Source organism: Gobio gobio, assembly GCF_949357685.1.
Source record: "Gobio gobio genome assembly, chromosome: 9".
Taxonomy (NCBI): Eukaryota; Metazoa; Chordata; class Actinopteri; order Cypriniformes; family Gobionidae; genus Gobio; species Gobio gobio.
In genome coordinates, this window is record NC_137115.1 from 34786216 (window position 1) to 34800619 (window position 14404).

A 14404-nucleotide genomic window follows, 5' to 3' on the forward strand; every position below is an offset into this window, starting at 1 on the left:
GATAGTACAAATGAAAGACATCTCTGGGAACTTTAAAAAAAATTTAAAATAAAGCATAGATCATTCAACTGGATCATTAACCCTCGTTCTGCCGCAGAGGAGCTGTTCATTGATTGGTGCTGAAAGCGCTACTGCCAGTAAGAGAGGCCACAGTGGTGCAAATGGGTAATGCAGGGGACATGTTGTGCTGTAATGAAGGTTCTGTTAGGTCGTGGGGTTTCCTGTGTAGTTATTTGCTGACAAGGTAATTTTAAGGTCATTGTGAATGTGTTTCTCTCTCTCTCATAGGCTATGTGTGGTCAAGGTATAAACTCTGTGAAGTCCAAATGTCCCCTGAAAGATGGTAGGCTAATATCCGAAATCCTTGTCCTTGTGGGGACATTTTCTTGGTCCCCATGAGGAAAACAGCTTATAAATTATACTAAATTATATTTTTTGAAAATGTAAAAATGCAGAAAGTTTTCTGTGATGGACAGGTTTGGAGTTAGGGGATATAATATACAGTTTGTACATTAAAGCCATTACGTCTATGTAAATTCCCCATAAAATATGAAAACCCAACGACGTAGGCTATGTGTGCGTGCGTGCCTGTGTGTGTGTGTGTGTGTGTGTGTGTGTGTGTGTGTGTGTGTGTGTGTGTGTGTGTGTGTGTGTGTGTGTGTGTGTGTGTGTGTGTGTGTGTGTGTGTGTGTGTGTGTGTGTGTGTGTGTGTGTTTGTGGAGAAAGACAGAGATCGTGAGAGATTCAGATAATTTCAGCTGTAAAAGGTGTAACAATGTTAATGATAAAGACATTTGTTTTGCTGTATAGTACAATATACTGAGAATAATGTAGGTGGTACAATGGAAGTCCACGTGAAGTTCCAAAAAAACAATTCCCCGTAATGTTGTCAACAATAACAGAGCGTAACCCACATAAACACTATAACACGAACACATAGGCTATTAAACTAAAGTAATGCTATAAACATGAACTAAACAGCATGCGATGCAACATAGACCCCAATGTAAAATAAATAAATAAATAATTTTGTAGTCTACTAAAAAAAAAACACTTCTTAGGCTACAATAGCCTACTGAACTCACATAGCCTATTATACATGAGCGTATATAGTCAAGTTCCTTTAATTAACTAATTAATAGATTTCACTGTAACATTTTATTTATCGACATAGTACAGCCTGTTGAACTGTTAACTTAACTACACTTCCCAGTTCCCACTACTCTACTTGTAGTTTTTAGAACTGACTATCAGCGCTCTGACTTTAAGGGGGCGGTACTAGAAATGGGTTGGTTACCGCGGTATCCAAATCTGATTGGTTAAACAAAATGTCAATCTTCTAAAGTCAATGAATCTGCAATGACAACGCTAGCGGTTACTTCTCAAGGAAGTAGTGGAAGTTGTAGTGCGAATATGTTTAATTAGCAGCATTTACAATTTGTTTTACGTCTGTACAGTTAATGTAACATTTAAGGAAAGGTAATGTTGAACAAATAGCCAGTGAATTTTCTGATATTTTAATCCAACGGCCGTTTCTCTCGCCGTGAACGCAGTTCTGATATCGCGAGCGTTTATATGTTTCATTGTGCGCTCGTGATAGTGGTGCATTTGCGTTTATTCAAACTCCGTGAATGCTGCTTCTGGGGCGGGTCGGTGTTTTTAGTTACAGCGGTTCGGTTCTCTCACTCTCTTTAAGAAGCATTGGGTTTCTAGCACGTAAGATCATGCATGCGGGCCAAAAAGTGCAGTGCATGAGTGATGGTGCTGCAAATGTAGGCATATGCGTAAAGGATGACGCGGATTCGGATAGACCTGCTGGCGGAGACTCACTGATGGTAGCCGAAGAGAGACATGCCAGAACTCCGAGAACTGCCAGTCCCCGCGGTGCTAACGGGGATGATGACTCTGAAGCGGAGTCCCACCAGGACGGTCGTAACGTCGATGTGGACCCGGATACCAGAAGGAGAGCGTTCACCTGGTGCCGAGACTTTCTGTCTGGGTCATATAAGACCATATCAGAACATGACTTTCAGATCAAAATAGTAAGGTAATAAACGCTTTATAAAAGTTCATATAAACTTCTAAATAATCATATGTCCTAAGCAAAGTAATTAAATTTTTACCTGTACCTAAATGTGTAATATTTATGTATTATATATATTGTAATCCATGAAATCAGCAAAGCAGTTATCCAAATTTTTTTCCCTATTAAATATCGACCTTATGTAAACTGTGTATATGAATAAAGCAATACTGCTTTTGTTTGTGCCTGCAGTGGAGGACTCAGTAACCTGCTGTACATGTGCAGTTTACCAGAAGATGTTCAGCCTGCCGGGGCCGAACCTCGAAGAGTTCTGCTACGGATCTACGGGGCCATTCTGCAGGTGGGATACCCTGATCACATTAAAGGGTTAGTTCAACCAAAAATTAAAATTCTGTCATAAATTATCCCCCCCCTCCCCCATGTCGTTCCAAACCCGTAAGACCTCCGTTCATCTTCAGGACACAAATGAAGATATTTTTGATGAAATCCGAGAGCTCTCTGACCCCTCTATAGACAGCAATTTAATTAATTAAAAAGTATTCTCGTCGCATCATAAAATTAAGTTTGAACCACTGTAGTCACAAGGACGATTTTAACAATGTCTTTACGACCTTTCTGGGCCTTGAAAGTTTCTTATGGGTTTGGAACAACATGAAGGTGAGTAATTAATGACAGAATTTACGTTTTTGGGTGAACTATCCCTTTAAGTAGACCAAAAATGTTGTTATAAAAGCAGACTGATAGGAGTCTATATCTTGGGCAAGATGTTTATTGCCCAATGTTGTCGATTCACTGTTATATAACTAATGGATATCTGATCATTTGTTCATATGCACACACAGGGAGTGGATTCTCTTGTTTTGGAAAGTGTGATGTTTGCCATTTTAGCAGAGAGAGAGTTGGGCCCACGTCTCTATGGCATTTTCCCAGAAGGTCGTCTAGAGCAGTACTTGCCTGTGAGTCTTACACCAAAATCCCAGATCCTATATGCACCTTTTAAAATTAATATTTAAACACAGCAATACTTAAATGATACAGTAATGCAATGGAGAGATCAAACATTTTACATTCCACATATTTCTGCATTCTAAGAGTGATAAGTCAGATTTGCTTCTCTTCCATAGAGTGATCGATTGTGTACGGCGCAGTTGGGGTTCCCAGAGATCTCGGCTGAAATAGCCAGTAAGATGGCACGATTCCACGGCATGGAGATGCCGTTCAACAAGGAACCCAAATGGCTGTTTGGAACCATTGACAAGTAAAAGTCTCACACTGTCTTCAAGTTAAATACAGACCTACGGTTATAGCAACACACACACACTAATTTGATCCTATACCACAAATTAAGCTTAAAGATGATGTGTGTTTTTTATTATGTGTGTGATTAATATTCATATAGTATCAAAACCTTGGCTAATATTAAGACATACATTAGCAGCACTGGATGATGTGAGTTTTAGCTGAACTATCTATTTGGCTGATTAGGGAAAGCTGTTTTAAACAGACATTTTTTGGAAATTGTATCACTGAAATTGCACACTTTAATTACTTTTTTTTTACCTGAAGAATAAGAGAAAGTGCCCCAGAAAATGGAATGGAGCAAGTGGAAGAAATTGTTTATCTTTTTACGTTTAAAGCCTTCCACAAAGAGTAGTCCACTCTGATTGGTCAGCTGGCCACAGTCTGTTATGATTGGTCTACTGCTTAGAGCGTGAGTCGGAAATGTAACACCCCTTACCCTAACCGCTGAGTCCCCAATGCTTCGTGAGGCACTGTACATACTACTGTAACTATGCTAACTATGGCATCAGTTTTGCCGTATATGTTTGAGCCCAAGTTCGATAATGACAGTCAAGAAGAAGCTGATCGACCCAAATCACCTTTGCAAGCAGGGCGTTTCACTGTGGTAATTCCGTAACACTTTACAATAAGGTTAACACCTTAGTCAAAATGAATTAAGAATGAACAATCATTTATTAACAGCATTTATTCATCTAAATTAATGTTAATTTTAACATTAAAGATTAATAAATACTGTAACAAATGTTTTGTTCATTATTTGTTTATGTTAGTTATACATTAACTAATGAAACGTTATTGTAAATGTTACGGGTAATTCTTTATTTTATACCTGCAACATTTCAGATGGGATATTATAAAATAATTTCATGTCATTTCTCTACATCACGGTAAACACTGAATGTCCATATAACACACTGACCTGCATCAAACTGCATGGGTTGTTAGAAAAATGGTGAGAGGACAACAAAAGTTTGTGGTTGTACTGCTGAAAAATAGTGTCAAAAATATATTTTAACCTCTGATTCTTAAATTCCTATGCCTTTGGAAGTCTATGTAATGATGTTTTGCCCTCATAGTGAAAAAGAGCTTTTTCTTGACAAAGTGATACACTTTTTATGGCCTTATAACTACCTTTGTTTGAGGGCGAGCTAAAGCAGGCGCGCATATGCAATGTTTACATAGTGATATGGCCACAGTATGGAAATAATAGTAGGACTACAGACAAGGCAAGTGTTTTCTGTTTGAGGGATTAACTTCCTTTGGCGTGGACTTTGTTTGTAACATTGCAGATAGTTGCACAGATATCTATATTACACACTAAAGGAAAGGTGCAAATTAAACAAAAAACATAATGTTTTACAAATTATATTTAAATTAAGCAGATGGGGGTTTATTATGTTTGCTGTGTACTGTATGTTTAAATTGGCATCAGAGTTAAATTACTTTGTTTTTGTCTTTCTGAACAGGTACATGGAACAAGTTAAAACAATAAAATTTGTGCGTGAAGCTCACATTAAGAAATTTAACAAGCTGATGAAGTATGATCTACCTGCAGAACTGGAGAGTCTGAGGTAAGTAAATAAAAAGAGCAAGGAGGTTGAATGAAAAGCATTTTGTAATGGTAAACGGCCAAGGTAATTGAATGCATGAAGTATCTACATGTTTTCCGTTCTAAAAGTTTGATTTTCTTATTATTATCAATGTTGAAAACATATATTTGTGGAAACCTTAATAAATTCTGGATTTTTAATGAATAGAAAGTTCAAAGGAGCATTAGTCAAAATAACTTTCTAATCATTTTTTGTATAATTATATCTTAACTATCACTTTTTATCAATTAAATGCATCCTTGCTGAACAAAAGTATTAATTTCTTTCAAGGATTTTTTTTTTAAATCTTACTGACCCCAAACTTTTGAACAGGACCGTTGTATGCAACCCTTAACCCAATTCCTGGCAACACTGAGCAGGCACGCTTACAGGAAGCTGCATTCTGTGCATACTCAGCTTGCTTTGTCAATCTCACACACACACGTACACACAGACACGTGATAGTGTAACTTTTCTCTGAATGGAATGCTTACCTACTTTACCTACCTACTGTGTGTGTGTGTGTGTGTGTGTGTGTGTGTGTGTGTGTGTGTGTGTGTGTGTGTGTGTGTGTGTGTGTGTGTGTGTGTGTGTGTGTGTGTGTGTGTGTGTGTGTGTGTGTGTGTGTGTGTGTGTGTGTGTGTGTGTGTGTGTGTGTGTGTGTGTGTGTGTGTGTGTGTGTGTGTGTGTGTGTGTTCCTGCCCATTGCTGCACCTTTTGTTCAATGGGCTTTTAAACAATGAAAATAATAATTTTAAAAGCAGGTTTATAAGAGCAATATGAAAAAGTAACATTTAATAATGTGCCGTCTCTCTCTCTCTGTCAGGTCACTGCTGGCAGCTACTCCCTCTCCCGTTGTGTTCTGCCATAATGATGTACAGGAAGGTAAAAGATTGCACATTTGCATTCATACCCACATACTAGCGTCCTGTCTAATCTGGTAATCTGATACGGGTGTATCGGTCACTGTTGCATTATGTAACACATCTGCCCCTTCACCTATAAAATCATACTTTGTTGTTCAGGTAATATCCTCATGTTGGATGGGCGGGAGAATTCATCTGACAAACTAATGCTTATTGATTTTGAATACAGCAGCTATAACTACAGGTAAATCTACTATATAGCCTATAGCATATGTGTGCATACTATTTTATAGTTTATGATAAATGCAGATCTAAAGAACTGATTTTGGTCTGCTCTGAGTGCAGAGGCTTTGATTTTGGGAATCATTTCTGTGAATGGATATATGACTACACGTATGACCAGTGGCCCTTCTACAAGGCACAGGTGGAGAATTACCCTGACAGACAACAGCAGGTGAGTCACAGCCTGCCCACCCACACATTACAGCCTATCATTATTTGTCTTAATATTACAAAAGATTAGACTAGCAAAAAAGGTTGACTTGTAGACTGATTAATAAAATGTTGCGTACAATCATTAATTATTAATACAAAGCATCTTTACAAATAATAAAAGTCAAATTGAGAACATAATAAAATGATTACTAGTTACAGCAGTACACATGCTTTGTATCAAGCATTTTGATTAGATAAAGGAAAAGATGAAGAAACATGAATAATCTTTCATGTTAATCATTAATTACATTTTTCACATCTAGAGGTTGCTTATTCAAAACAGGCGTAGCTTGATGGCGCCTTGATTTCGTGGAGCTTTTATTATGCCGCAGACGACCGCTTCCGCTTCTTCCGCTCATGCGTATGTGGGGAAACGCAGCGCTGTTTTATCATATTAGATACATTTGAGTGTGTTGAAAGTTATGTTATAATGCTACTCTGTGTGTTCGTTCTGCGGCTACTATGAGACTCTTGTTGCACACTGCACAGCTAGATTGATATTAGGCATGGTAAAACATGGCACTCGCGGTAAATCAAGAAAACAATAAAATATATAACATTGTTTATGTTATGTCAACATTTTAATCCAAACATCTTACATATTGTGCCTTTTAATTGTGTAAAAAAAGTTGTTAATGTTATCCAATATATTAAAGGGTTAGTTCACCCAAAAATGAAAATTCTGTCATTTATTACTTACCCTCATGTCGTTCGACACCCGTCATACCTCCGTTCATCTTCGGAACACAAATAAAGATATTTTAGTTAAAATCCGAGGGCTCAGAAAGGCCTCCACTGGCACAATGAACTGTACACTCTCAAGACCCATAAAAGGTACTTAGACGTCGTCCCTCTCACTACAGTGGGTCTACAATAACTTTATAAAGCGACGAGGATAGTTTTTGTGCGAAAAAAAAAAACCCTAAATAACGACTTATATAGTGATGACCGATTTCAAAACACGGCATCGTGAAGCTTCAAAGCGTTATGAATCAGCGAGTCGATTCATGATTCGGATCGCATGTCAAACCGCCAAACTGCTGGAATCACGTGACTTTGGCGATCCAAACTGCTGAATCGACTCACTGATTCATAACGCTTCGAAGCTTCATGATGCATTGTTTTGAAATCGGTCATCACTATGTAAGTCGTTATTTAGGGTTTTTTTGCGCACAAAAAACTATTCTCGTCGCTTTATAAAGTGATTGTAGAACCACTGTAGTGAGATGGACTTTGTAACGACATCTTAGTACCTTTTATGGGTCTTGAGAGTGTAAAGTACCTTGTGCCAATGGAGGCCTTTCTGAGCCATCGGATTTCAACTAAAATATCTTCATTTGTGTTCCGAAGATGAACGGAGGTCTTACGGGTGTCGAACAACATGAGGGTAAGTAATTCATGACAGCATTTTCAGTTTTGGGTGAACTAACCCTTTAAAGAATAATTTATGGTAACATAACCTGAAACCTTAGAATAATTATATGCCAGATTTATAGTTGTTTTTTGTTTGTTTTTCACTTTTTTGCACATACAGTACAGCATCATCATAAATTATATAATTGACATTAGTTTGTTGCCTAATATTTGTCAAGCTTTGTCATTTAGTTGTAAGAAATCATTTGTGTTGGACACAATGTGGATATCATTTTGTGACTGCCATCTAGTGGGAAGATTTGGAACTGATGTGACATAAAAAAGTGTGTCAAAGGTTATCACAATGAATCAGAAGCCTGACTCTCACAATATTAATATTTAACAGCATAATATTTAATTGCTCAATAATTTAATCTTACGCATATTCATTCGAAATTAGTAAAACCGTGGACAATGTCAGTCCTTTTTAAATATCTGTAATACTTTTAACAAAATATATATTGTTGTAGATATGATTTTTAGAGTGTTTGTTTTTCAGTTACATTTTATCAGACACTATCTATCAGAAAGGGGGAGAATTGCACCGGCAGACCAAGCCAGGATAGAAGAGGACATGATCATTGAGGCAAACCGGTATGAAACGTATTTACTATCAAGCTTTTATTGACATTGATGAATTTTCACCTCCACCTAGTAACCTTTCTTTCTGTTTGTCTTTCAATTTCTCAAAATCACACGGGCGCAAACAGGTTTGCCCTTGCGTCTCATTTCCTCTGGGGTTTGTGGTCCATTATTCAAGCCAAGATCTCCAAAATCGAGTTTGGATACATGGTAAACATAACAATTGTATCACAACACACAGATTATAAACCTCATAAACATTTTCCTGTTACACTTTACAATAAGGTTTCATTAGTTAACATGACTTAATAATGACACTGCAGCTCTACAGCATTTATTAAACTTTGTTAATGTTAATTTCAACCTTTACTAATACATTATTAAAATGATTAACATTAGTTAATGCACTGTGAACTAACATGAACAGACAATGAACAGCTGTATTTGTATTAACCAATGTTAACAAAGATGAACAAATACAGTAACAAATGTATTGCTCATGGTTAGTTCATGTTAGTTAATACATTAACTAATGTTAATAAATGAAACCTTATTGTAAAGTGTTACCCATTTTTCTAATCCTTGTATGATTTAGAACATTAATTGCAGTACAGCACCTAAAAATATTCACATACATTCATTTAAAGATTGTAGTTCATGTACCATAAATGGATGAGTAATCCTAGATTCTGAGAGCTCAATCAAACAGCATCATAGTTATGTGTACAGTAAACATAGCTGTGTATACAGAACAAATCCCCTCTGTTCATCACTGACCTGAAGTCATGTGAAACAATAGGCCATGTCACCTCATTTCTCATCTCTTTTTGTTTCTGTTTTTCCCTAAGGATTATGCACAGCACAGGTTTGACGCGTACTTCAAACAGAAGAAGCTCTTTTCCTAAACAGAGTTTGCATCACCTATTGTTTGGGTATTGATTTTTTTTTTTTTAAAGCATTCAAGAAAGGGCACAGGACAAAACGATTAAGACGGTTAAAGAACGGTTCATCCTGGGGAACATTATTTTTAGTATATCATGAAAAAGTCCAAAGATATCCTGCTTTAAATTAATTTTGTTTTTGTCCTTTCCAAAAATTAGAAGTTACAGTAATCTGCAACTTGAGGAAAAACATTGTTTGATTGAAACCTAGATATAATTCATTCACTGTTTGTGCCACTTCATTATACAAGGACAACTGTAAAATTAATTTTGTCCGTTTATTTATAATAATGTTTGAATATTTAATGCACTTACTTTTTATCTTACATGCATGTGGTCAACATTATCTATTAATTCTATTAAGAATCAGTCCGTCCATCATCAGTACTGTGTAAACCACAGGGTCCAAATGATGTCTCTGTGTCCTAGTCTCATTTTTGTGTCCTAGTTTCATATACTGCAGGTTGTTTGTCCTGTCGTCTTAAGAAACCGAGTAGTTTTTTTTTCCTCCCCCAGAATTTAAAAAGATGACGAAATCATGCTGCATCCTTATATTTATATACTGTGAAATACATTGCACATCTTTTTTTAAACTCATGAGCCCATGATAATTAGTTTCAGAATGTCATATAAACTACTGTTTCTTTGTCATGATTTTGAATGGCTGCATTTCATATCAATTTCAGCTAATTGGAAATAATTGTTTTGAGCTATGCTTTTTTTGTGTTTTACTTGTAATTATAATTTTTTTAAATTGTTAAATCTCTGCTTTGTCATATTGATATGTAGCTATAGCTATACAACCATCTTGTATACATGTGTACATTGGTTTAAATATGGTCTGAACTGCACATTAAGGCATTGCACTTGAAAACAGAAGTGTAAGTACCAAACTGAGATGTCTTTTTCCCATCTCTAAACACACATTTCTTGGAACTGCCGATGTTTTAATTGTTTTATGCTTATTTATATATATATTTTTTTTTTACTTGTCCAAGGCAAGTATACTTTGTTCAGTTCAACCAAATGGTAAATGTATCTCTGTTTGAGTCTTCAATTGAAAAGTGGTAGCAGAAGAACAATAGAATTGCAGAATAGTAAAATTATACAGTGAATTGGAGGGATCATCATCATCTTAAAAATAACTTTGTGAGAATCATATCGGGAGTGTTTGAATGGACCAACTGATGCTCTTGTATTTGACCATGTCCATAAACAACTTTATCTGTATTATTTTCACAATGTGTAGTAGCAAGTTGAGGGGCAAAAGAAACATCGAGGGACCATGACAGTATTGGGTTAGGCCACTTTCACATGCTCCTTATATCATTGTTGATATTGAATATGTGACTTGTAATATTGAGTTGAGAAGCAATAGCACTGTTAGAACAAATGTTAACTTCTATATTGCTTTGGCTAATCCAAGTTACATTGACTTGTCTCTCTATTTTTGTTTGTTCCTTTGCACTGCATTAAAAAAAAACTTGCAGAAATTGGTGTGAATGTCGTATTCAAAATTGATAGTGGTATCTCAAAGGTTAAAAATCTGAGCTGTTAACATAAGGGTTATGAATAAAATTAAAAAGTACTGGTGACATGAATTGTAGAGACGTTTTGGATTTGTTAATGTCTGCCATAATATGTCATATTTTAACAATATATTGTATGTAAGATAATGCACTATTCAAAACACTTCTAAATATTTCTCAATAAAAATCTGAGCAATGTACCAGTTCAAAAATTAAGAGACACTATGTTTATAAATTATATTGTAATCAAGCATCATCAGTTCCCAACACGGTTCAAGTGTTGTGTAATTCAATAGACTGAACAGAGTGGCCCACCAGATTGTGTTTCCTGTTCCAGCGATTCCTTAAAATAGCTCTACTGCGATCACTCTGGCACACAGGCGCCATATTGAGCCTTGAAAACAGCCATGCATGTTCTACCAAAAAAAAGGCTGGATTTATCCTCCATCCACCATGGAATGACATGGCCTTGGCTGGGATTGTAAGTCAGACTTTCTTTAGAATCCTAGACTAAAATAGTTCCAAATGCAATATTTTAACTAAAGAGGTATACAAAACTTGTAAATCCTACAACTATCTGTGTATTCATAAATGAGAACATGGCTAATCTAAGGCAGATTATAGTTGTGGCCTTAATGTATTTTTGCACATGGCTAAAAAAACATTTAGAACAGATACAGAGGTGTCTGTGCTTCAAAAGTAGTTTAAACTGGGTTCAGTTTGGACAAGCAGATTCTGATGTTGTTGAAGAGAAGTCTGATAACCTACAGTCAGATGTCTGGAGAACAGATCTAGACTACAGAACCTATCGGCACAAGAGCAACGGACCAGTGGTGATGGTGCAAACCAGCACGCATACTTTCCATGTGAGTAGCAAACACAAACCACAGACTGTGTAACAAAATTGGACCACAAATGCATGATGTTATGCTTATTGGCACTTCTAGGTGGATCTGGAGAAGCTTGCAGACTGCAGCGAATATTTCAAGGCTCTGTCCCACTCCTCCATGAGAGAGACATCTGAACGGCTGGTGCACCTTGAACATGTTCCCTCTCCAGTCTTCCACAGCCTTCTAGAATTCTGCTTCCTACAGCGTTTTTTTGTTCCTGAAGATCTCCTTGGGGAACACCTACGGGTGAGCACATACCTGTTGGCCTCCGCGTTCACAGATCGTCTACTGGTTGCCCTCTCTCAGGCCCTGACGGAGTTTACTTGCTTGGGCTATCTACAGCTGGCTGAGGAACTTTGCAGTGTGGAGCTCCAAGAGACTGTGCTAACCTACCTGAGCAAGTATCTACTGGAGCGCCCACACCTGAGCAAGGGCTTGGAACCACACCATAAAATGGAGCTTCTCACATTAAGGTCAAAGGGAAGTCCACACTTATGCTGCTTGAGAAAAGAGAACTTGACCTCAAGGAATGACCTGGAAACAGAGGCTGTTCGAAGACTCTTCAGGCTGGAGGAAGAAGGGGATGATGGGAAATGGAGTTCTACCACAGATTTGCCTTTTTGTGCAGATAAGTGGTGCTTCACCACAGCGGTTCTCTATAATTACCTGTATCTCATAGGGGGTTATAGACACCGTGTAAAGAAGGGTTATGAATTCAAGATGGCTTCTTTCCGGTACAACCCTTTTACCAATCAATGGGTATCGACAGCTCCTCTGATTAAGGTATGAACTTTAGAACAAATGATTCTTGAGTAGCTATCATACACTCTCAGAAAAAAAGGTACAAAAGCTGTCACTGGGGTGGTACCCTTTCAAAAGGTACACCTTTGTACCAAAAGAGTGCCTATTAGTACCTCAAAATTGTAGTACCTAAATGGTACATATTAGAAAATTTTTAAAGGGTACCGTCCCAGGGACATCTTTTGTACCTTTTTTCCTGAGAGTGTAGGATAAACGTCAATATCTTGATAGTACACTCATCTACTCTTAAGGTTTCAAGGTGGTTTAAGTAGTTGACCAGCTGAATTCCTAACTGAGCTGCGAGGCCATCTTAGTCAAGCTTAGTCAAGCAGACCACCTTTGACCAGCAACAAACCAGTTTACCATGTTCCAATTTTAGGATCTAAAGATAGTAAAGCCAAGCATGGGCAGATTTCTGTCTGGAACTTTAGATCTCATCCCCAAAACCCATGTTTCACTGCTGATGAATATCAGATATGCAAGAATAAAGGTCAGATTTCAAATGTGATCATCCATGATCCCTCTCAGCACAGGCGTCACTTCAGTGCAGCAGTGTGTGAAGGGAGAATCTTTGCTGTGGGTGGCTGGTATCTGGATTCTCTTGTGACTCCAGACTCCAGCACTAGTGTCTACACCGCTGTGGAGAGGTATGATCCATGGACGGACACCTGGGCATTCGTTTCCTCCCTCCCTCTGACAGACTTCCAGTTCAGCCTGTCCCTTTCCCATGATTCCCCACTTACAACCAGCCTGGGACACTGCCTCTATGTACTGGGGAATATCCAGAGAACCGGAGAAAAACTGGTTCTGCGCTACGATTCTAGACAAGGTACAACTTGGTGTGGTGTAGCCTAGAGATTAAAGATCTGAGATAGAAACGGTTGTAAGTTTAGACCACATTCAGTGTTCATTCATGAGCTGTTGCCTTGAGTTCCTTGGTTAAAATGTCATGCATGGGTAAATCATTCACGAGATCAATGAGATGCATTTAGAAAGTAAATAGTGAATTTCCATTTCATGCCAATTTTAATCTGTCATTTTCTCTCTTCCTCTCAGATTGCTGGTGTGAACTACTCCCCACTCTAACCCGCTCCAATGCAGAGCTCCCCATCTTGCACTTCCTGGGGGCTACCAAAAGTCAGTTGGTTGTTATTGGTGGGAACAATTCTAAAACCATTGTGACATCTTTCTGCGTGGACTCTCAAAAGTGGGGTCGTGTCAGAGCAATGGAGAAGACCACTTTAATCGGCCAGGGCACCATTCTTCATAATGAGGTCTACATGTCAGGGACGCAGGACAGTTCTGTAGTTAAACTGAATCTGGATTCCCTGTCTCTCAGTCCTCTTCCTTCACTCCCTGTCTCTACCTGCTATGAGAGCATTTTCCACCTCTACTTCTGACCTTGTGTTTTCTTGTTAAAATTGCTACAATCTTTCTCAAATTCCCAAAATGTATCAACTTGAGAAAACCTGTTACCTGTAATCTTTCTTTGTCATAATTACAATTTGCGCAGTACACAATTAGTGCTGCTTGCTAAGACTTGACCATTACTTTAGCGCATATTTTGGATTAAAGTTTTTTGGAAATTGTAATCTTTTTATTTTTATTTTTGTATGCAACTCATCCTGAACTGTTTATGTTGTGGACATGAATGGTTCCCCAAATCTTGCAGCACTGTTCATTTTTACCTGAGAGTCAATAAAAGATTTATATTGGAGAAACCAAGCCGTAACAGACCATAGTAGCATAGAGACTTTGTGGTGGATTCTTTTGACTTGATTCAGTAAGCAACATAAAAACTCTCAGAACACCTTAGCAACCATATTACAATACCCTAGCATCATGGCAGCAGGTTCTGGACAGGTGAGCACCAAAAAATTACTTTACAATGCTATTGTCCATCCAGTTCCTTATTTTTCAATATTAAAAAGCTAAATGTTTAAGATACCTGA

At 37.6% G+C, this 14404-nt stretch overlaps 2 protein-coding genes across 5 annotated transcripts; both read left to right on the plus strand.

The window, feature by feature from the left end:
- Positions 1-1317: 1317 nt before the first annotated feature.
- On the plus strand, positions 1318-10975 carry chkb (choline kinase beta). Its single transcript, XM_079824652.1, has 11 exons — positions 1318-2047; positions 2276-2384; positions 2887-3000; positions 3169-3302; positions 4813-4917; positions 5762-5820; positions 5961-6045; positions 6147-6255; positions 8209-8303; positions 8420-8501; positions 9140-10975. The coding sequence occupies exons 1-11, from the start codon at positions 1632-1634 to the stop codon at positions 9194-9196; spliced, it is 1365 nt and encodes a 454-aa protein (XP_079680778.1). The 5' UTR covers positions 1318-1631; the 3' UTR covers positions 9197-10975.
- A 160-nt stretch (positions 10976-11135) lies between these two features.
- Positions 11136-14188, plus strand: LOC307131293 (kelch-like protein 42). Of its 4 annotated transcripts, none has more exons than XM_079824861.1 (5): positions 11136-11242; positions 11494-11627; positions 11709-12434; positions 12981-13281; positions 13509-14188. In XM_079824861.1, exons 2-5 carry the CDS (start codon positions 11598-11600, stop codon positions 13850-13852), a joined length of 1401 nt encoding a protein of 466 aa, XP_079680987.1. In that variant the 5' UTR covers positions 11136-11242; positions 11494-11597; the 3' UTR covers positions 13853-14188. The 4 variants fall into 4 exon arrangements, with proteins under 4 accessions (XP_079680987.1, XP_079680985.1, XP_079680986.1 ...); XM_079824859.1 differs by having other exon boundaries at positions 11139-11242; positions 11481-11627; XM_079824860.1 differs by having other exon boundaries at positions 11142-11242; positions 11532-11627; positions 13509-14182.
- Positions 14189-14404: the final 216 nt, after the last annotated feature.